This window comes from Staurois parvus, unplaced genomic scaffold (genome assembly GCF_062004578.1).
Source record: "Staurois parvus isolate SC_StPar_1 unplaced genomic scaffold, SC_StPar_1.0 ptg000786l, whole genome shotgun sequence".
Classification (NCBI taxonomy): domain Eukaryota; kingdom Metazoa; phylum Chordata; class Amphibia; order Anura; family Ranidae; genus Staurois; species Staurois parvus.
The window spans coordinates 713472-738284 of NW_028318582.1; the positions used below are offsets into that span (position 1 = coordinate 713472).

The 24813-nt window shown below is 44.0% G+C and overlaps 1 protein-coding gene across 2 annotated transcripts in view; it reads right to left on the bottom strand.

The window, feature by feature from the left end:
- The window catches only part of LOC149444332 (inaD-like protein), a 99773-nt gene that overhangs the window by 48382 nt on the left and 26578 nt on the right, over positions 1–24813 (bottom strand). For both annotated transcript variants that reach the window (XM_089654669.1, XM_089654668.1), the window contains exons 7-9: positions 21871–22064; positions 15579–15726; positions 5917–6003 (exon numbers count right to left, since the gene is read on the bottom strand). In XM_089654669.1, coding sequence (XP_089510795.1) covers positions 5917–6003; positions 15579–15726; positions 21871–22064 — 429 coding nt within the window. The remainder of the gene's footprint in view (positions 1–5916; positions 6004–15578; positions 15727–21870; positions 22065–24813) is intronic.

Consider the following 24813-nt stretch of genomic DNA (forward strand, 5'->3'; position numbering starts at 1 on the left):
CTACGAATCCATCAAATTCCTCGTCTTCGGTGTCGGAATTTAACAGTTGGGCGATAGCTGCATCAAGCAAGCCCGGATCCCTCTCGTCATCATCCGATTCAGTCTCATTGCTGTTGCTTGGCTGTTCATTGATGATTCCGGCCTTCGTGAAAGCTCGGACGACAGTTGAAACCGATACCTTAGCCCAGGCATCGACGATCCATTGGCAGATAGTGGCATAACTAGCCCGGCGTTGCCTGCCTGTGTTGGTAAATGTGTGCTCACCTTCTGTCATCCATTGCTCCCATGCGGCTCGCAATTTAGCCTTGAATGCCCTGTTGACACCAATATCTAGTGGTTGGAGTTCTTTGGTCAATCCTCCAGGAATGATGGCAAGCTCCGAATTGGTTTTCTTCACTTGGCTTTTGACAGTGTCAGTGAGATGAGCGCACATAGAGTCGTAGATCAATAAGGCCGGAGACTTGTGGAAGAAGCCATCTGGTCTCCTGACGTAAACTTCTCTCAGCCACTCACTCATTTTCTCCTCGTCCATCCAGCCTTTTGGATTGACCTGGACGATGATCCCAAGAGGAAACGTTTCCTTTGGCAAAGTCTTCCTCTTAAAAATGACCATGGGTGGTAGTTTCTGGCCATTAGTCTGGCAACCGAGAACTACAGTGAAGGATGATTTCTCATTCCCTGTGGTGCGTATAGATACAGTAGACGTCCCTGTTTTTTCTACAGTACGGTTCGCGGGGATGTCAAAGGTGAGAGGGATCTCGTCCATGTTTGTGATGTGGTCTGACTGGATCTTCTTTTCGATGATCTTGTCCTTGCAGTAAGTGCGGAAGATGGCCATCCTTTCTTCATAATCCTTTGGCAGTTGCTGCGAAGTGGTAGTTCTTGTGCGGATGGAGAGATGACGCCTTTTCATAAAACGGAAGCACCAAGAAGGACCTCCTTGAAATTCGTTGATCTTCATATCTCGTGCCATCGCTGTTGCCTTAAGTCGAATGGAGACTGTAGAGACGCTTCTACCTGCTGTTCTATGTTCAATAATTCACTGCTCAATTTTGTCCTCTAATTGTGGCCATCTTGCCTTGTTCCCTCGGAAACTCTTCTTCGTCTTCTTTACTTGACGCAGGTCATCTTCTTGTTTCCTCCACTTCCGTACCATTGATTCATTAATGTTGAATTTTTTCGCTGCTGCTCTATTCCCATGTTGTACTGCTTGGCTGATGGCCTTGAGTTTGAAATCCGCGTCGTAAGCATGTCTCTTAACAGGTGCCATTTTGGGGTCCTTAATTACCGGATTTGGAAGCACAGTACATATCAGGAAATGTAGTTTTCGAATAAGCAAGGGGAGTGGCTTCGTCGCTTACCAAAGTCATAATAAAACATTTTGACAGATTCTTCAGCACAGCGTGAACATACACTGTTCATACATAAGGCGCATCGGAATATAAGGCGCATTGCCGATTTTTGTACAAATATAGATATTTTATGTGCGCCTTATAGTCCGAAAAATACGGTAAATCTAATTTCTTCATAAATTTAGGCCAAAATGTATTCTGCTACATGTCTTTGGTAAAAAATAAATCCCAATAAGTGTATATTGATTTGTTTGTGTGAAAGTTATAGCGCTTACAAACTATGGTATAGATACTGGAATTTTCCATTATTTTTTTATACTTGTAATGGCGATGATCAGCGACTTATAGTGGGACTGTAACTGAGTGCGGTGGGCAATCTGACACTAACTGCCACTGACATCACCAATGACACTAATACAGCGATCAGAGCTAATAATATACACTGTCACTGTACTATTAACAGTGGTTGAGAAGGGGTTAACATTTCGGGGCAATCAAGGAGTTAACTGTGTGCCTAAGGGCTCATGTACACTGCAGCTGATAAACTCACGTTTAGGAGCCGTACAGCGTTTTTTTCAACAGCCCCTGAACTCTCCCTAATGTTTTCCTATGTGTCCATGTACACATCTTCGTTTACAGTCGTTCACAGACATTTGAGTTTAGTCATTTTTTTTTAACGCACCAAACTTGCGTTCAGCAGTCGATTTTATCAGCGTTTCAAACACAAAACGCTTGGAAACACAGCAAATTGTGTTTATAAGCATTTGAAAATTTTTTTTTAACTCTTCCAGTTTCCGATGCTGTCCAGAGCCTTTTTTTCATTATGAAAAATGCATGCAGAGCGTTTTCAAGATACTCAGATGGACAAAACACTGAACACAGGATGTTCCTACCAAGCTTGTCACACATTGTAAAACCAATTCACACCTCAGAGCTCTCCCACCCTTGGAAACAAAAGATATGTTAATGACCATTCACACCTCAAATTCCTCAGGAAGACCCCCTGCCAGGTGACCTTAATGACTCCCTCCATCAGACACCTTTTCCACCCTTGGAAACAAAAGAAATGTTAATGAGCAACTCACACCTAAGCTAAGCTCAGCACATACTGCTGTCTCTGCATCTACTCCCTGTATTTCTCTGAAACAGTCTGAAATAGTTAATAATTTACCACTTTTCAGAGCATTTCCTAGCATTTGGGAGGTTTTCCTGTGCTGATCTTGAAAAAAACACTTTTAAACGCAAACGCGGCTAAACAGCCATTTTTTTAACCTATGTTTTCCAGCAGTCCGTTTCCATCCTTTAGAAGTGTCCCGTGTACATGGGGCCTAACAATGCTTACTATGAGTATTGTGTGCTAATTTTACTAAGCAATGTGCCGGTTTTTACTCCCTGCTTTGCGCACGCAGACCCGGAAGAAAGCTAGTACGTTATGATACCTGTACAAGCCGATTTGCCGCAGGTTAAAAATTGTATGCGTTTTCTATTGCGAATAAAATATGGGTTTATGAAAGTTGCAAATCATTGCATTTTGTTTCTATGTAGCGTTTACACAGCATCCCAACTTTTCTGGAATTGGGGTTCTAGATGCAGCCTGACCCTTTCAAAAAGTTTTGACTTTGAGGAATATAAAAGCTCATTTTTTCTTTCAATATTTCAGATCTTCATTTCTATGAAAACATCTGTCAATAGTCAGCACTGGCACCTAACAATACAGACAAGATAATCATCTGTCAGGTACATAGGCACACAGCAGAAATGTAGACGTAGGTGGCTGTATTGATCCGATTTCTATGTGAAGAAAGAATTTATGTAATTGATTGCAATTAGCACTTCATAAGGACAGCAGTTATTGAGAGCTCCCCTGACGAATTTTATTATCACAGCCCTTTCGATAGATCTTCCTGGGGATAATAGCGTATTGTGTTGCTCCTGCGGCAGATCAATATCAGTCAGATGCAGAGCCTCCAACTCGTATAATTGGTGATCAATAAAATGCAGACAATGGGAAGATGATGAACAAGGGCTTTCATAACAAAGTGTTAGAATAAAGAGGCAAAAAAAAAAAAAAAAAAAAAAAGGTAGTTTGTCCCAAAGTTCACCAGGACAGAGACCAGAAAGTAACAGAGCGAAGACTCCCTGGTGCCCAACCTGCGGCCCTTTGGTATAAGATGTGTGGCCCTCGGACCTCAGCAGTCTGCAGTGGGAACATTGCTTTGGGTTACAGCACTGATCTTTACTAGCCTCAGGTAACATGTTCCCAGTTTCATATTATCTACTGCAGAATGTCCTCAGCCAACAATGTATCCTATCTTCACTCTCTGACCCTCATTTCCTCTATTAGGTCTGCACAGGGGCGGACAGACAACTCGTGGGGCCCCTGGGCAATAGGGAATCGTGGGGCCCCTGTGTCCTCACCCACACTCAAGCCACACCCAAATAAACCTATGAAAGATACCAGGGGCATCTCATGGGGCCCCCTACTGACCCTGGGCCCTCGGGCAGTGCCCGAGTTTCCGAATGGTCAGTCCGCCCCTGGGTCTGCAGTCTCTGACAATCCTCTTAAGCACTAAATATATTAAACATTATGTGTGGCCCCTTTGGTGATGTCAGGGGCCACATTAGAATGGAATTCTAATTAGACTTATGCAGGCCATACATGGTTCGAATTACGAACAATTTTTTGTCGGAAAATCGGAAACGTCGTTCCCTCGGCCGACCGAGTCATAAAGTTCACCCCATATAACAGGCAAAACTTCTGTTCCTTCCAGGTCACGGCTCATGCGCACATATTCTTTTCAGAAAAACGATCGTATGATTTGACCATCGAGTCGAAAAATCATTTTTTAAACAAATTTTCCAACATGCCCGATCACCGAAAAGGGGAGGAGCCACGAAAATCAACCCACTAACAGAGCGAAAAATCGGCTGATTATTCTTAGGTCCGATTTTTGGATGAAAAATCGGTTGAATTTCGACCTATGTATGGCCGGCCTTAGATTAGATTTGACACAGAATACAGTGACATCAAAACGGCTTAGTGGTTAGCAGCTCTGCCTTGTAGCACTGGGGTCCCAAGTTCAAATCCTTGTCAAGATGTTATCTGTACAGTGTAAGCATGTGTGCCTTTCCTCCCACATGCCATGGCTGTCACCATAGGACAGGATTACATACACAATTTTCTCTCTTCGTTTTGGGGGGGGGGGGGGGGGGATTTGTAGTTTCCCTAATACAGGCCATAGAAGGGCCGCTTATCGGGCCAAATTGTCGGCCGATAAATGAAAAATCGGTCGTTGCTGTTGCCGATGCTGACACCAATGTCCACGAAAAACGGCCGTGAGATGTGAGTGGTTTGGTATTTGCAATCATCCGATTTGAGTCTTGCAGTATCACACTATATACATTTTTTCTCTGCATGAATCATCTGTCTATGACAAGTGATCTCTGGTGGTCCTGGAGGTCGGAGGCTGATTTGTACTGCGGTTTGGAGTTCTGAGGCATATATCTATACCTGTATTGGGGGATTTCCACCTAAACCTGGTGATTGGAGGCGGATGAATGGATCTAGAATTCCAGAACCCAGAATTAAGGTGGTTTTTTTGCCATCATCTGGTGAGTGCGGTATGTCATCCTAGCACAAACGGGTGTGAACACTGGTCAAGGGTCTTGGAATGAGGACTTTCCATTTCACTCTACTCACCATATTCATTTCCAAAATATTTTTTTGGAGTGGGACTATCCAATTAATACTATATATATTATAAGTTTTGTATATTTTTTTTTGTATTTATTTATTTGCTCTGTTTTGATGTTTTTTGTTATTTTAGTAGTAAAAACATGGCAGGGGTTCAAATGCCTCCCCACTCTACCCACACGAAAAACTAATTTGGCTGGATACATACTTTAATAAATATTTCAGAAAGGTACGGGAGGGGGGAAACCCCAGCAGTTGAGCCGTGGTTTTACTGTCCCAACTGCTCCCCCTTTAGATGCATGGTGTACACATCCTGTAGTACTTTGCGGCCACCACAGAAATTATACACCCTTCTGCTTTCAGCGGGTGCTACTGCCCGCCGATCGTGACCCATTTGAATGAATAGGGCCTCCTTTCATGCACACAACAATCGCATGCAATGTATGCAGTTGCAGAGTGCTACTGTGGGGTCCAAAGGGTTAAAAGCAGGCGGTGTGGAGGTGAACACCTTCTCACCACCTGTCAAATGCTCTCTGAAGAGTTATTTAAATGCGGATCACTCTTCAGAAACTAGAGCACACATGAATGAGCTCTAATACTGTGAAAGTGGCCTCTCGAAATACATTATTTCATGCGATAATACTGCTTGAGAGGCCACTATAGCATGCCTATTACTTGCCTGATGCTTCTGGACCCATTACCATAAGTGGAGGCAGCCTGGTCTACACCCCACAGATTTCTAGTATCACAACGTGTGATTCCTGGTACTACAAGATGTGCTCGGCAGAGGAACGGCTTCAGAACGTGCAGCACAGCGGGAGTTGTAAATAAAACCTCTTTCTATATTAGTCATAAGCAGAACACACGTACCTGACTGCTCGGGTAAGATTTCCTGGATGACGGCCAAGAGCCGACTCTCAGCCTTCCAATCTCCAGATGAACAAGTCCTTGAGCACACTGAGGAGAAAACACAAGTCTATTGAACATCAGAGCACCAGGGAGCTCGGGCATTACCAAACATAACATCGTAATACGCCACAAACTGCGATCCTGACACGCTCGGGCTTACAAAACAAACAGACTGAAAAAAAACAAAAATGATAGTGTGTGTTCCACGGGATCCCGGAGAGACCAATAAAGATTTACAAGTAGCAAATGGCCGCGTCACAGTGAAACATGCGGAAAATACGACAAGTTTAATCAACGCGGGCAACGGGCACAGCAGGATCTGTCAATGGGGGATGGTCAGCCACACACAGATGACAGGGAATACAATCAGCTCTGTTCATTTAAACTCCAGGTAACTCCAGGTAACAAGGTAACTCCAGGTCCAAGGTGGAGGTAACTCCAGAGCAGGGTTTCTCAACCTTTTTTCAGTCGAGGCACCCTTTAAAATTATGGACAGTCCCAAGGCACCCTTCATAATTTTAAAAGGTGCCTCAAGACTGTCCATAATTTTAAAGGGTGCCTGAGGACTGTCCATCAATATAAAGGGTGCCTCAAGACTGGCCATAATTTTAAAGGGTACCTCAGGACTGTCCATAATTTTAAAGGGTACCTTGAGACTGTCCAATATTTTAAAGGGTGCCTCGGGACTGTCTATAATTTTAAAGGGTGTCTCGGGACTGTCTATTATTTTAAAGGGTGCCTTGGGACTGTCTATTATTTTAAAGGGTGCCTTGGGACTGTCTATTATTTTAAAGGGTGCCTTGGGACTGTCTATTATTTTAAAGGGTGCCTTGGGACTGTCTAAAATTATGAACAGTCCCAAGGCACCCTTTAAAATAATAGACAGTCCCGAGACACCCTTTAAAATTATAGACAGTCCCGAGGCACCCTTTAAAATTATAGACAGTCCCGAGGCACCCTTTAAAATATTGAACAGTCCCAAGGCACCCTTTAAAATATTGGACAGTCCCGAGGCACCCTTTAAAATATTGGACAGTCCCGAGGCACCCTTTAAAATATTGGACAGTCCCAAGGCATCCTTTAAAATATTGGACAGTCCCAAGGCACCCTTTAAAATTATAGACAGTCCCGAGGCACCCTTTAAAATTATAGACAGTCCCAAGGCACCCTTTAAAATATTGGACAGTCCCGAGGCACCCTTTAAAATTATGGACAGTCCCGAGGCACCCCATTCTAAAATGTGAAAAACTATTCTAATAGTTTTATATAATGCAGCAACATCCACACATGTAGGACACTCAACATTAGAGGGGATTTATTCTTCCAAAGCAAATACACTTTTTCACACTGTTACTGACTAGTATTCCTATGTTTCTCTTCTCCATCAGTTTTTCTCCATCACTGAGCTAATGTGACCCCAGCACTGATGGAGAGGGACTGGGGAGGGTCAAACTAGGCTGCTGTGCAGGCAGCTGACATCCTCCTCATCAACTGATGATGTCATTGGTTGTCAGGATGCTGGCGTCTAGAAGGTCGTAATGGTGCACAATGAAAACCTGTGGCTTTGTGTAACTAAAAGGCAGAATTGTTCCACCCGCTGGATTATATACCAATTTTGGGGAATTTTTAGACATTTTGCCAAGGCACCCCTGATGAAACCTAAAGGCACCCTGGCAGAGAAAGGCTGCTCCAGACCACAGCTCTACTCCAGCATTTCCTTCAGTCTTGCGCAGGTGTACCGGCTCCTCCCCTCCAGTCTTGCGCAGGTGTACCGGCTCCTCCCCTCCAGTCTTGCGCAGGTGTGCCGGCTCCTCCCCTCCAGTCTTGAGCAGGTGTGCCGGCTCCTCCCCTCCAGTCTTGCGCAGGTGTGCCGGCTCCTCCCCTCCAGTCTTGCGCAGGTGTGCCGGCTCCTCCCCTCCAGTCTTGCGCAGGTGTGCCGGCTCCTCCCCTCCAGTCTTGCACAGTTGTACCAGCTCCTCCCCTGGACTATAATGGCTTCCTCTGATATCACTGCACACTGTAAGCTTCTCACAATGTGCATTAGAAGCTGCAGCAAATCAGATAGAGCTCCACCTCATTTCCTGGCTGAAGGACGTCCAGCGTCATTTAGCTTTGTTTCAACCTTTCATTCATTGGATTTCAGTTTTTTTGAACGAGGAGGCTCAGCATTACATGTGGGTGTTACCTACGGTAATGTGATGGAAATGCAGCCTGTCAAAAAATGCCCATTGCAGATTGACACCCACTCATCAAGGCATTTTGACATCTGCATAACTCCTCCCAAGAGCCAACCCACTGTTTATATCGGGACCGAGGGCTCTTGAGAGGAGTTCTGATGCAGGGTTCTTTTGAAATTTCAGAAAAGTATGTGCAGCACATTTCCTGCCCCTCCCGCAAGGCATAATCTGCCTGCATTGCTTAGAGCAGCAGGCGTCTCCAAACTATGGCCCTCCAGATGTTGAAGTACTACAAGTCCCATCATGTCTCTGTCTCTGGGAGTCTTGCCTGCGGCTGTCAGAGTCTTGCAGGGCCTCATGGGACTCGCAGTTCCTCAACACCTGGAGGGCCGTAGTTTGGAGACCCCTGGCTTAGAGGAGCACAGAGACCCAGTGATGACTTTACTGTGTCTACAAGGTATTCCTCATAAGAAAGTGCAGTGCAACTCCCTAAGTTCACCCCATTCCTGAACAAGACTTGTACCACTACTTACCCCCAGTTCACATATATGCGGCCGTGCGGGCCGCGTTTTGCAGGGGCACGAGAGCCCATTCATTTGAATGGACTCCCGTGCCACGCAGAGAAAGAAGTCCCTGCACTTTGGAAAACGCAGCCCGCACGAGAACCTCGGTTCTCAGTACGGTTGCGTTTTCCAGTGCGGGCGGCGTGCCATTAGAACTAATGGTACCCGCCCGTGGGTCCACATTTCTCTTTTCGTGCGGATCCGCAGCGGCACCACCCGCACAGATGTGAACCTAGGGTAATAGTGATTAACAATCGTGATCATAAACGTCCTATCAACACAAAGTCCATGCAATGCACCTATTGGTGTCAAAAAGCGACACTGTGAGCATCCTCTGCTTTTCACTGTTCGGTGCACCACCTGAGGAAGTTTTCTGCATTCAAAAAAACCGACTGTAAACTCAACTGCTTGAAAATGACTGTAAATAAAGATGTGTACATGGACACATAGAAAAACATTAGAGCAGGGGCGGACTGACAACTCATGGGGCCCTCGGGCAATAGGGGATCATGGGGCCCCTGTGTCCTTGCCCAAACTCAAAAAAGCCTATGAAAATGGTACCAGGGGCATCTCATGGGGCCCCCTACTGACACCGGGCCCTCGGGCAGTGCCTGAGTTTCCAAATGGTCAGTCCGCCCCTGCATTAGAGTGAGTGCTGGAAAAAACACTGAACAGATCCTGAACGTGCGTTTATCAGCTGCAGTGTACATGAGCCCTTATGTATAAAGTGCTGTTACCCAGAACCAACCACTAATCCCTTCATGGTTGGAATTAAAGTCCGCAATTCTTACCTCTGCTTCAATGGTCCGAAGTCCGCGAGGTTCTTTGCTCATGCCGGGATCTTCTCCTGAGCTTCTTCCAGGTGCTGGTCTTTGATCTTTGGTCCTGATTGGCCTGCGTGATGTCATTCCCACGCAGGAGTGCAATCATCCTGGCACACAGGCACTTTGCTGGAATGGACACTAAGCACGCATGTGCAGCTCAGTGTATATTCAACAGATATTCTACTGTGGGCGTACCCCTGAATGTGTGCATGGGAACGAAACGCGTCGGGAGGAACCACACTTGCTGACGTCACGCCGTCGCGGCCGAAACTTGGAGTGGCGGCCATTTTGGTACTGTGTTTTTACATGTGTTTTACACTTGTTCCACATGGATTGTTTTTACTCTTATTTCAATAAAATACTGCACTATGCACCATTTGTGGGCTCCTGTGGTGAGCTATTTTCTCTAGGAAGACATCCACCTTCATTTTATCTGTGGCGGAGCAGTCCGGTGTATATCTTTTGGCTCCTTGATGTGATCTATATACAGTTGCAAGAAAAAGTATGTGAACCCCTTGGGATTACGTGGAGTTTTGCATGCATTGGGCATAAAATGTGCTCTGAACGTCATCTAAGTCACAACAATAGAAGAACACAGTCTGCTGAACATAATACTACACAAACATTAGATGTTGCCATGGTTTAATTGAACATAACATGTAAACATTCACTGTGCAGGGAGGAAAAAGTATGTGAGGCCCTAGCTTAATGACTTTTCCCAGAGCTAATTGGAGCCAGGAGTGAGCCAACCTTGACTCCAATCAGTGTGATGATATTGGATGTGTTGCTGACAGCTGTTCTGCCCTTAAAAAACACACACCTGTTTTGTGTTTACTGGTTTCAAGAAGCACTGTCTGATGTGAACCATGCCTCGCAGAAAAGAGCTCTCAGAAGACCTACGATCAAGAATTGTTGGCTTGCATGAAGCTGGAAAGGGTTACAAAAGTATCTCCAAAAGCCTTGATGTTCATGTGTCCATGGTAATACAGACTGTCTACAAATGGAGAAAGTTTAGCACTGTTGCTACTCTCCCTAGGCGTGGTCGTCGTGTAAAAATGACTGCAAGAGCACAGCGCAGAATGCTGCATGAGGTAAAGAAGAATCCCAGAGCGTCAGCTAAAGACCTACAGAAATCTCTGGCACATGCTAACATTTTTGTTGACACATCTACAATAAGGAAAACATTAAACAAGAATGGAGTACATGGGAGGACACCACGGAGGAAGCCATTGCTGTCCAAAAAGAATATTGCAGCACGTTTGAAGTTTGCAAAAGAGCACTTGGATGTTCCACAGCACTACTGGCAAAATATACTGTGGACAGATGAAACCAAGATTGAGTTGTTTGGGAAGAACACACAACACTATGTGTGGAGAAAAAAAGGCCCAGCACACCAACATCAAAACCTCATCCCCACTGTAAAACATGGCGGAGGGAGCATCATGGTTTGGGGCTGCTTTGCTGCCTCTGGTCCTGGACGGATTGTTGTCATTGATGGGAAAATGAATTCCAGAGTTTATCAAGACATTTTGCAGGAAAACATATGACCATCTGTCCGCCAACTGAAGCTCCGCAGAGGATGGGTGACAATGACCCAAAGCATACAAGTAATTCAACAAAACAATGGCTGCAACAGCACAGAATACGCCATCTGGAGTGGCCCAGTCAGAGTCCTGACCTCAACCTGATTGAAATGCTGTGGCATGACCTTAAGAGAGCGATTCACACCAGACATCCCAAGAATATTGCTACACTGAAACAGTTTTGTGAAGAGGAGTGGTCCAAAATGACTCCAGATCGTTGTGCAGGTCTGATCTGCAACTACAGGAAACGTTTGGTTGAGGTTATTGCTGCCAGAGGAGGGTCAACCAGTTATTAAGTCCAAAGGTTCATATACTTTTTCCTCCCTGCACTGTGAATGTTTACATGTTATGTGCAATTAAACCATGGCAACATCTAATGTTTGTGTAGTATTATGTTCAGCAGACTGTGTTCTTCTATTCTTGTGACTTAGATGACGTTCAGAGCACATTTTATACCCAATTCATGCAAAACTCCACGTAATCCCAAGGGGTTCACATACTTTTTCTTGCAACTGTATATGCTATTTACCAGTATCTTTCTGGTGAATGTACATCTAACAGAGGTGGTGGATCTCTTCACTGGAACAGAATCACAGTTTGCTTTTCACTGAGGTTGCTGTGCCTTGTAGTCCCACGGACACCATTATCCATTTATATTTGATGGTCTTTTTTGCATTTTCACTGTATGCATTTCACTTTGTATGATGCACGTAATTGGTTCACTTGACGTCACTTAATATACAGTATAAGCGCTGCACTTTCATACCATATATTTTACAGGTGTTGTTACTTTTGCCTTTTGTGCTTGCAGCTTTTCACTGATTTATTTCTATCACTCGCCTACATATAACTATAAGGGGCCTAACTAAAATCTAGTGGAACCAATTGCCTTCAGAAGTCACCCAATTAGTAAATACAGTCCACCTGTGTGTAATTTAACCCCTTGCCCTCCAGAAGATTTACCCCCTTCCTGACCAAGCCATTTTTTTGCGATACGGCGCTGCGTTAACTCCATTGACAATTGCGCAGTCATGCATGCTGCACCCAAATGAAATTTATGTCTTTTTTTAGCACAAATATAGCTTTCTTTCGGTGGTATTTGGTTACCTCTGGTTTTTATTTTTTGTACATCCAAATTGGAGGAAGGGTTTAGGAATTACAGCTCTTAAGAGTAGCCATCCCCCCTTCTTCAAGAGACCAAAAGTAATTGGACAAATAAATATAATCAAAAATAAAATGTTCATTTGTAATATTTTGTTGAGAAATCTTTACTGGCAATGACTGCCTGAAGTCTGGAACCCATGGACATGGCCAAAGACTGGGTTTCCTCCTTTCTGATGCATTGCCTGAAGTCTGGAACCCATGGACATGACCAAAGACTGGGTTTCCTCCTTTCTGATTCTTTGCCTGAAGTCTGGAACCCATGGACACGGCCAAAGACTGGGTTTCCTCCTTTCTGATGCATTGCCTGAAGTCTGGAACCCATGGACACGACCAAAGACTGGGTTTCCGCCTTTCTGATTCTTTGCCAGGCTCTAACTGCAGCTGTCTTCAGTTCTTTCTTTGTGGGTCTTTCTGCTTTTAGTTTACCTTCAGCAAGTGAAATTCATGCTCAATTGGGTTGAGATCAGCTGATTGACTCGGCCTTTGCAGAATATTCCATTTCTTTTCCTTCAAAAGCTCCTGGGTTGCTTTTGCAGTGTGTTTTGGATCATTGTCCATCTGTACTGTAAAGCGCCGTCCAATCCACTTTGCTGCATTTGCTGAATCTGGGCTGAGAGTATATCTGTAAACACTGCAGGATTCATCCGGCTGCTTCTGTCTTCTGTCACATCATCAATAAACACCAATGACCCAGTGCCACTGGAAGCCATGCCCATGCCATCACACTGCCTCCACCATGTTTACAGATGACGTTGTGCTTTGGATCATGAGCTGTTCCAAGCCTTCTCCACACTGTTTTCTTCCGGTCATTCTGGTACAAAATTATCTTAGTTTTATCCGTCCAAAGAATGCTTTTCCAGAACTGGTCTGGATTTTTAAGATGTTTTTCTAATCTATTCTTCAGGCATATGAATGGTTTGCACCTTGTGGTGAACCCTTTGTATTTGCTCTTTGTGAAGTCTTCTCTTGATTGTAGACTTTGACAATGATATGCCCACCTCCTGGAGAGTGTCCTTCACTTGTCTGTATGTTGTGAATGGGTTTTTCTTTACCATAGAGAGGATTCTGCGATCATCCACTACGGTTCTCTTCTGTGGACGTCCATGCCTTTTGCTGCGCTCACCAGTGTGTTCTTCTTTCCTCAGAATGTACCAAACTGTTGATTTGGCCACTTCTAATGTGACTGCTATTTTTCTGATGGATTTAGTTTGTTTTTAAAGCCTTACAATGGCCTGTTTCACTTGCATGGACAGCTCCTTTGAACAGATGATGTAGGTTCACTGCAAAAGTTTCCAAATGCAAATACCACACTTAGAATCAACCCCAGACCTTTTACCTGCTTAATTGACGAAGAAATAATGGAGTAGCCCACACCTGGCCATGAAACAGCTTTTGATTCAACTGTCCAATTACTTTTGGTCCCTTGAAAAAGGGGGGGGTGGCTACTCTTTAAGATCTGTAATTCTTAAATCCTTCCTCTAATTTGGATGTACATACCCTCAAATGAAACCTGAGAGTGCGCACTTTCAGCCCATATCCATTACATAACTAAAGCTTGAATACGTTTTGGTAAATACCTGAAAAAATCTAAAATTGTGCCGGTGTCCAAATATATATGGACCTAACTGTATAAGTGATTTTGCGCAGCCCTGCAGCAGTACTTCTACTATAGTGCGGTGGAAAACTGGTTAAAGAAGAATTCCAGGATAGGCAAAAAAAATAAATAAAAAAATCACCCATTAGTACACCACCCTACACAAAACACTAAACCGTTAATAACATTTTGTAAAGCCTTACCATTTAGGACAAAAGTAATTGAATGTTCATGACATCATCTCTGTTATTCAAAAGATAACAGCCTCTGCGCTGCCAAGGAGGAGGAGGTGTAACAGTCAGGATTACATCACATCCTTTCCTCTCTCTCTGCAGTAAAAGGAAACTACAGTTCCCATCAACCACAAAAAAGTGTAGTGAAAGTGGGCAGGTACACTGGGTATGTACATGTTGAATGTGTCTGAGAGTCTCGGTCCGCCCTCCACTGCAAGTGGAGCTGAGTGACATCACTGCTTCCCAGAGAAAGAACTACAGAAGGGATGTGCCAAGGCCAGTGTCTGCGGGAATAAGAGGCTTAGCAGCCACCGGTCTTACAAACAGGAAACCACAGAGAATTAACAGTTTGATCTGAAAATGAATCGGCTATTTCAGAGCAACTACTGAGTAAACCAGAGGATTGATGACATATTCAGAGAAGGTTGGAAATCAGCAACAAGGACAGATAAAGAAGTATTTTCCCCGGAGTTCTGCTTTACATCTGAACTCCGGGCAGTTTTGTTATTACTTTGTATTCCTTATTACATCATTAAATGTATTTTTTTTATGCAAGAAGTGTAAGTACCTGTATTTGACCTGGTATCAGCATCTTACAGTCCCTGTACAGACTGAAGGATGAAGATGCAGTGCTCATATACCAGCAAGAAGCATGCTGATTATTTTTATTTTATTATTTCAGGTACTTCTATAGCGCCATCAATTTACGCAGCACTTTACACATATATTATACCTTCACATCAGTCCCTAACCCTCAAGGGGAGTACAATCTAAGGTCCCTAACTCACATTCATACATACACATACTAGGGCCAATTTAGACAGGATCCAATTCACCTACCAGCATGTCTTTGGGAGTGTGGGAGGAAACGCGTCTGGTTCGACCCATGTATGGCAGGCTTTATTTTCCAATTAATGTTGTAAATAGCATGTCTTTGGAGTGTGGGAGGAAACCAGAGTACCGGAAACCCACGCAGGCACAGGGAAAACATGCAAACTCAAGGCAGGTGATGCCGTGGCTGGGATTCGAACCAACGAACCTAGTACTGCCAGGCGGAAGTGCTAATCTTTTAGCCACTGTGCTGCCCGTAGAAGAGAGCAGAGTGAGCAGTGAACTCATCAGTCCGCTACTTTTCCTTTTACCATCCAGACTCGGGGAGAGACAAGACCTGTAAATCTGGCTATACGATAGTAGATTTTTGTCTGAAATGTTTTAAGTGTTCATTCGATTCATTCATTAGTAAGGTCACTCGTACATTGTTAGTTCACCTTTTCATTATTTCAGTAAAGGTGAACTAACATATTAAGCTTTATAATCAGTATAGAAGCATTACAGCCAAATTACTAGCATTTCCAAAAGCAGTGGTCGCCATTTTTATTTGAACTGATGAAGAGTGAAATTAGCTCATTATCTCCCTTTGCACGGTCTTATTCACTAAATCCATTTAAATGCCACTTCAGCTCCCCAGCACCAGACAGCTCTCACCTTCAAAACGGTAGCGACGACTTCCTGGGATGCGTTACGCACGTCCTCGCCGTTGACTGACAAGATCTGATCTCCCTGCATTAATCTTCCGTCATAGTCGGCAGCTCCCCCTTTCACGATGTCAGATATGAAGACTCCGCTGCCGGTCCTGGAAGAGGAGGCATTACACTTTATATTATGCAGGAACTTACTGGGCACATCAATCAACCTGCCACCTTCCACACAGCGCTGAATTCCTGTTATCGTTTACATAATAGTCAGGACAATGACAGGAGGAATGCTGCTCTCCCCGATCACCATACCCTATAGATGGGGTGCATTTAAATCACACAGAAACAGCTTTGTAAGAATTTAAAGAGGACCTGTCATGACTGGGTTTTTGTAAGGATCTGAATGTTAAAGTAGACGTAAACCCAATCACCAACATCTCATACAAGCTTTAACATGAGAATTTCATATCAACAGGAATTTATCATTTTAAATCTGCAGCTTTCAATAATATAATCTCTGGTGATCCTGCCATTAGGCACCTTATTATTTATTTCAGGTACTTGTATAGTGCAGTCAATTTACTCAGCGCTTTATATATATAGTGTACATTCACATCAGTCCCTAACCCTTAAGGGGCGTACAATCTAAGGTCTATATAAATATGAATAAGTCCTGGAAGTGACGAAACGCGTCAAGGGACGTGACGTCGGACGGAAACGGAGGAACTGGGAGTAGAGGAGCGGCCATTTTGAGAAGTGGAAATACACACCAAACACTCCTGGAAGCTGCTCCGAGGTTTAGAGTCATGGCAATAAGGCGTTTTTTGTTGTGATTAATGTAAGAACATTATTGAAGTGTATTTTAATACTTTTAAGCAGTATTATCCTTTTTTCATATATACATATGTGGAGCATGGGTACTAAGGGTACTATGGAGTACTACTATTGAGGCTATGAGGACATCGTACTATGAGGATGTGATGACATCTATGGGAATAATACTCAGGCTGTGAAGGTGTCTTTTGGAGAGTGATGGATATACCCCCTGCTGGATTATTAGTGGGATATTACAAAGATTTGGTAAGGGTATTCAATCCTTACACTGTAGAAGTGCACACTTAATATCACTGGGAATATTTTACTTCTATTCCTGGAGTGATTCACGATCACGGTTGTTACACAGTGTTCACAATCACTTATGCGGCCACGGATTGTTTGTTTGAAGTGTATAGTGCACAATTATTATTATATTTATTAATGGTAATGCACAATTATAGTTTTTTTCTTAATTTGAGGTTCACATTTCCTTTTGGAGCTCCCCAATCCGCAGATCCGATCCATCCTGCGGGGATCGTCAGTTTTCTTTACAACTTACCTTTTCGTGGAGTGGGTCCGGTGTCACCCCGTATAAGTTGCATGCCGAAGATCCCCGCAGGATGGTTCAGATCTGCGGACTGAGCATAACGGATTGGAGTCCGATCCATTATGCTCCCCAATCCGCAGATCCCATCCTGTTATGATCCGCCCAGTGGTGCCTCTGGCTGCCCACTTGACAGACCTACCCAAAGCGTGGAGTCTAAGTCCCGGTCTGTGCTTTCACCAGGGCCCCTGATGGTGGGGATGGACTTGTAACAGACCAGGACCAGGTCACGACCTCTGAGCAGGCCCTCCAGTGGCAGAGGGAACCTCCGGGGATGTATAGGTACCGGGAGAGCAAGATGTGAGGAGGCCGGCAGGACCTAGCAGGATGGATCACGAGCAGTGGTCCCGTGGGGTAAGCGAGGTACAGAATCGGCAGGCGGAGAGTAGTCAGGTCACACTCAGGGTCAGCAGGATAAGTCAGTTCGCAGATAGGTCAAACAAGCCGGGAGTCAGGAGGGGAGAAGGCAGAGTAGTCAGGGCAATCAGGGTCAATATCACAGGTTCAGGAACTCAGGATCACAGATAGACCTTGCAGCAATCTGTGACAGTGCAGGGCATCTTTAAATATCGCGCCCTGCACTGTCATTGGCCGCCCAAGGCGCGCCCGCAGCTCCTACTCTGCATGCACGGCGTCCTGTCAGCCGCGGCCCGCCGGGACCTGGTGCTAGTGCGCCGGGGGAGGCGCCGCGGCGGTTCCTGACACATCCGCCCTGCAGGGATTGTCGGCATGCAACCTATACGGGGTGACACCGGACCCGCTCCACGAAAAGGTAAGTTGTAAAGAAAGCCGACGATCCCCGCAAGATGGTTCAGATCTGCGGATTGAGCATAATGGATTGGAGTTTGATCCATTATGCTCCCCAATCTGCAGATCCCATCCATCCTGCAGGGATCATCGGCATGCAACCTATACAGGGTGACACCGGACTCGCTCCACAAAAAGATAAGTTGTAAAGAAAGCCGACGATCCCCGCAGGATGGATCGGATCCATTCTGCGGGGATCGTCAGTTTGCTTTACAACTTACCTTTTCGTGGAGCGGGTCTGGTGTCACCCCGTGCGGTAGATGTCACCCGATGCGGCGCGCACCCCCCGCACCTGCCTCGGGACGCCACCGATTGCAGCCCATTGGTTTATTGCAGATAAAGACATTTATCCAACTTGTATACATCAGATTAGGGCTGCACATATGCTGCATTATCACTGTTGGTGTACTGCATGGAGTCTGCATGCTTTGCTTTGTGGACGATTCCTCCAGATGCTCAGTTAGCTTCTCATGATTGAAATACAAGCTAGTAAGTGAACAGGCTTCCAACGAATATAACCCTTGGGTCAGTTTCTTGTGTAAAGCAAAGGCCTGCCAATCTACATCTGCATCTGTATCCTGCCAAAAACATCCAATAATAGTCACAATAAAACGTCTATCTGAAGAGTTGGCATGAGACGGCTCCGATTGCTGGGGCTAGACAGATACATCTGTTCACAGACTCATGGTTCCCATTCGGTCAAGATTGGAGACCCGTGGATTGAATGAACTAACGCTGGCCAAACAAGTTGCAATTTGGTGCAGCAATCAAACCTTGGATTCCATTATTTACTGAAATCGTAAAAACAGTAGAAGACACAGGGGTTGATTTACTAAAGGCAAATAGACTGTGCACTTTGCCAAATGCAGTTGGTCCAGAACTTAGAAAATGAGGTTAAACTTCACTTTGAAAAAAGAATACCAATTCACATGCAAAGAAAATGTAAAAAAACAAACAAAAAAAAACAGCTTTTGCTCATTTAACAAGTTCTGGAACTAGAATTTGCAAAGTGCAGTCTACATCACGGGAGTCAAACTGGCGGTCCTCCAGCTGTTGCCAAACTACACGTCCCATGAGGCATTGCAAGGCTGACAGTTACAAGCATGACTCCCAAAGGCAGAAGCATGATGGGACTTGTAGTTTGGTAACAGCTGGAGGGCCGCCACTTTGACACCCCTGCTCTACATGCTTTTAGTAAAGCAACCTCATAAAATGGTGTTTTTTATTGATCGCAAGGAGATGGGATCCTAATTGTCCCAAATGAGCCCATTAGAAAAACACTGCTTAGTTTTTATTTTGTATTTTTGATTAGATAACACTTCTTTTTTTTTCTTAAAGTGGTTGTAAAGGCTCAATTTTTTTTTTACCTATGCATGAAGGTAAAAAACCTTCTGTGTGCAGCAGTGCCCCCAGCCACCCTAATACTTACCTGAGCCCAACTGGCTCCCACTGCTGCCAATAACAGCCAGTGAGCCAATGAGGAGAGGGGGGGGGACGGGGCCGAGCTGCGGCTCTGTGTGTGAATGGACATGCAGAGCAGTGGCTCATAAGCAAGATCTGGTAGCACTCGGTAGGAAGGAGGAGCCAGGAGCACTGGCAGAGGACCTGAGAAGAGGAGGATCAGAGCTGTTCTGTGCAAAACCATTACACAGAGCAGGTAAGTATGACATGCTTTTTTTTTTTTATTTCTATTTCCTTTAACTATTTGCTCTTGGGATTGTATTTTATGTTTTGATGTATTTTTTTTAATTTGTTTTCTTAGAATATACTATCATTGACACTAGCTCAGACATTGATGTGGATCCTGAGGAAGTGATGTGATTGGAAAAACATGTCGATCATATAGGCGCCACACATTGATAATATGGCCTATGAACTGTGATAGGCTTTTTTTTAGTCTAATATAAGAATTGATGGATAGAATGTGTCTATTGCTGATGGTTTCTAATTTTTTTAATAAACATTCTTTAATGTTTTATTCCTTATGTGAGTGAATTCTCTGTGTTGGTACAAGGAGAATCCCATGTTCAATTTCTCTTTTCACCCCATCTAATTGGGATGAGGCAGTTCTCTATAGATCTCTAAATATTACAATCAGTTGAATTATAGTAGTCTACCAAACTTGCAGATGGTCGGTTTCTGGCAATTAATTGCGACTGTAAGACAATAAAGTGCTCTATATATCTGATACAAAAATGTTATGTCTGCCAAAAATCACAAAAGCAAAAAAAAAATAAAAATTTATATATATATATATATTATATATATATATATATATATATATATATATATATATATATATATATATATATAGATAGGACTGCCACTTCAAAATCAGTTCAGAAGTGACCATGGTTGATACAGTGGATATAAAAAGTCTACACACCCCTGTTAAAATGTCAGGTTTCTGTGATTTAAAAAAAAAATATGAGACAAAGAAATCATTTCAGGACTTTTTCCACCTTCAATGTAACCTATAAACTGTACAACTAAGTTGAACAACAAACTGAAATCTTTTAGGTGGAAGTAAAAATAAAAAAGCTAAAATAATCTGGTTGCATAAGTGTGCACACCCTTACACTAATCCTTTGTTGAAGGCCCTTTTGACGTGATTCCAGCACTCAGTCTTTTTGGGGAGGAGTCTATCAGCATGACACATCTGGACTTGGTAATATTTGCCCGCTCTTCCTTTCAAAAACACTCAAAATCTGTCAGATTGAGAGGGCATCTCCTGCGCACAGTCCTCTTCAGATCACCCCACAGATGTTCCATCGGATTCAGGTCTGGGCTCTGGCTGGGCCATTCCAAAACTTTCATCTTCTTCTGGTGAAGCCATTCCTTTGTTGATTTGGATGTATGCTTTGGGTCGTTGTCATGCTGAAAGGTGAAGTTCCTCTTCGTGTTCAGCTTTCTAGCAGAAGCCTGAAGGTTTGGTGCCATTATTGACTGGTATTTGGAACTGTTCATAATTCCCTCTACCCTAAGGCCCCAGTTCCAGCTGAAGAAATACAGCCCCAAAGCATGGATGCTGCCACCACCATGCTTCACTGTGGGTATGGTGTTCTTTTGGTGATGTGCAGAGTTGTTTTTGCGCCAAACATATCTTTTGGAATTATGGCCAAAAAGTTCAACCTTGGTTCCATCAGATCAGAACACATTTTCCCAAATGCTTTTGGGAGACTTCAGATGTGTTTTTGCAAAATTTATCCGGGCTTGGATATTTTTTGTTTGTAAGAAAAGGATTCCGTCTTATCACTCTACCCCATTGCCCAGACATATGACGAATACGGGAGATTGTTGTCGCATGGACCACAAAGATAGTACTTGCCAAATATTCCTGCAGCTCCTTTAACGTTGCTGTAGGCCTCTTAGCAGCCTCCCAGACCAGTTTTATTTTGGTCTTTTCATCTATTTTGGAGGGATGTCCAGTTCTTGGTGATGTCACTGTTGGTGATGTCACTGTTGGTGATGTCACTGTTGGTGATGTCACTGTTGGTGATGTCACTGTTGCGCCATATTTTCTCCACTTGATGATGATTGTCTTCACTGTGTTCCATGGTATATAATGCCTTGGAAATTCTTTTGTACCCTTCTCCTCACTGATACCTTTTACCAATGAGATCCCCTCTAATGCTTTGGAAGCTCTCTGCGGACCATGGCTTTTGCTGTAGGATGTGACTAAGAAAATGTCAGGAAAGACAGACTAGAACAGCTGAACTTTATTTGGGGTTAATCAGAGGCACTTTAAATGATGGCAGGTGTGCATTGACTCCTATTTAACATGATTTTGAATGTGATTGCTTCATTCTGAACACAGCTATATCCTGAGTTATAAGAGGGTGTGCACACTTATGCTACTGCATTATTTTAGTATTTTGTATGTTTACTTTCCCACCCTAAAATATTTCAGTTTGTTTTTGAATTGAGTTGTACAGTTTATAGGTCACATTAAAGGTGGAAAACGTTCTGAAATTATTTATCTTTGTCTAATGTTTTTACTTCACGTAAATCTGATATCTTAACAGGGGTGTGTAGACTTTTTATATCCACTGTAGATCAGTAGCGCCCAACGTACCTTTTCCCCACAATGCTCAGTCCCAGGCCTCGCCCACTTTTCTTTTGTAGCTCCACATGGAATATATCCAGATTGTCTTCATCCCTGTACTGGGCCTCATCCCGAAATACCACCAGCTGCACCCTCTGTGGGGTCTGACGGAGGGCTGTAATGGCTTCCTCATGGGAGGCGTTCCGAAGATCTACGCCATTGACCTACAAAAACAACTTGATGGTTAGCAAAATCCCTTCAGGTCAGCCAGTGTATTCTGAGTATCTTACAGAATCATATAATAGAATCATCAATGCAGTATTAAAATTCATATGCCAGCATTATGAGACCAAATTATTATGTTAAAAAAAAGTCCAAATTGGGGCTTCACAATGGCTCAGTGGTCAGCATTGGAGTCCTCTGTTCAAATCTCGGCCAGGACTTTGCATGTACTCCCTGTGCTTGTGTGACTTTCCTTCAGGTACTCTGGTTTCCTCCCACACGCCAAAGACATGCTGGCAGAATAACGGGGCTCTTGTCTAAGTTGGCCCTAGTATGTCTACAGTCCAAAAAAGAACAACTTCAAACTCCTATTGTAGACTCTGGTTACATTCTGTTGAGTGGATAATGTGGTCATGTATTGGAGGCATGGAGACACAAAAAAATGAGGTTCCAATGCCTAAAGTGCACCAAAGATGGCAGTGGAGTGATGGAAGTAAAGATGGAAGGGGATGTTCAACTTTTGTGTCATGATTGGGGAAAAGAGAACTGCTGACCCCAAGCTTTCTCGTGTGACCTAAAACCTAGGCAAAGCCACAGTCTCTGAACAACTGTAGCACTATGGGTATTTGATGTAATTGCAGACTGCTAAGAGTCCACTGTTTTTAGACACACCCTGTCTGGTAGACATGCAGAAAGACAGATGGATCCACCTTACTAACAGTTCTGTATCAGCCATCCCTCTCTGCCAATCCCTCCACTGGCCTCCACTTAGTGTCCTCCATCCCTCTCTGCCAATCCCTCCACTGGCTTCCCATTGCCCAACAGATACAATTCAAAACTTTAACATATAAAGCCATTTAGAACTCTGCCCCAAATTACATCACTGATCTTGTCTCCAAATATCACCCAAACCATACGGTCCGCTCGCAAGACCTCCTGCTCTCTAGCTCCCTTGTCTCCTCCTCCCATGCTCATCTCCAGGACTTCTCCAGAGCTTCCCCCATCCTCTGGAACTCTCTACCCCAATTTATCAGACTATCGCCTACTCTTCTCACTTTTCAGCGATCTCTGAAAACCTATCACTTCAGGGAAGCCTATGCTGCCCTCAGCTAATACTGGAATCTTCTAATCCTCCTACCAGTCCATCCCCCACAGTTACCTTTTGTAGCACTAGCCCCTCCATCCTAGATTGTAAGCTCCCAGGATCAGGGCCCTCCTTTCCCTCTTGTATTGAACTGTATTGTTGCTGTGTTGTCTCCCGTTATATTGTAAAGCGCTGAGCAAACTGTAGGCGCCATAAATCCTGTATTATAATAATAATAATAATAATAATGGATCATTAAAGTGACAACTCACTACAGCAACATTTTCTTATTTTGTCCTTCCCACTCCCTCTTACACAAACGGTAAACTTCCTGGTTTTTAGCCTAGGCCGGGCCCCGCTGCCTACAGGAATTGCTACGTCACAGCTATCCCAGGAGGCAGTATGTTACCAAGATGAAGTTGGTGGAGGAATTCCATGCATGCTAGCTGCATAGTGTTCATTTTCCAGAAGTTGTTGGCATTTGTGTGCATGCGCAGAAACCCAACGAGCATGCACAGCTGGCTTTTCCCAGGTTCCATATACTTGGAAGAGACTGGTGGCGCATCTGCACATGCATTGTATTTTGTACAATGGCAGCGCAAAAAGGATTCATTTAGCGGTTAAGTTCCGCTTTAAGGGCCTGTTCACACCACAAAAACACACTGCAGATCCATTCCGGATGCATTTCCACTTGTGCGTTTTTGATGCATTCCAGTGCATTTTTGATGAGTTGCCGGGTACATTCCAGATGCTTTTTTCCTTCCTGTTTTTTCCACTGTATTGGGGTCCAGTGCATTTTTGATGTGATCCGGTGTGTTCTGGTGCACTTTTGATGTGTTATCGGATGCATTCCAGATGCTTTTTTTCTTCTAGCCCCTGGCCTTTTCACTCTGAGGTCTGGTGCATTTTTGATGAGATCTGGGGTGTTCTGGTGCGTTTTTGATGTGTTACCAGATGCATTCCAGGTGCTTTTCTTCCTCTTAGCCCCTGGTCTTTTCACTGTATTGGGGTGCATTTTTGATGAGATCCGTTGTGTTCTGGTGCGGTTTTGATGTGTTACCAGATGCATTCCAGATGCTTTTTTTCATCTTTGCCCCTGGCCTTTTCACTGTACTGGGGTCCGGTGTATTTTTGATGAGATCCGGTGTGTTCTAGTGCGTTTTTGATGTGTTACCGGATGCATGCCAGATGCTTTTCTTCTCCTTTGCCCCTGGCCTTTTCACTGTTTTGGGGTCCGGTGCATTTTTGATATGATCCGGTGTGTTCTGGTGCACTTTTGATGTGTTATCGGATGCATTCAAGGTGCTTTTTTTCTTCTTAGCCCCTGGTCTTTTCACTGTATTGGGGTCCGGTGTGTTTTTGATGCATCTCTGTTCATTCCTGATGCATTTCCAGATGCTTTTTTTTCTACTGTATCAGGGTCCACTGTGTTTTTTATTTATTTTACCATTTTCCAGTAAAGTCCAGTGCAGAAAAAATGCATCACGTCCAGCTGTTTTTTGTGGAACCGGAACACCCTGGAGCTGATTGCACTGGTGTGACCTATGCCATTGGAAACCATATAACCTACTTTCCATGCATTTTTGATGCAGAAAAACAAAACGCACTGGACTGCATCTGGTGTGAACAAGTGTTGTTAAGCACTACTAAGCAGGAAGAAAAACCTT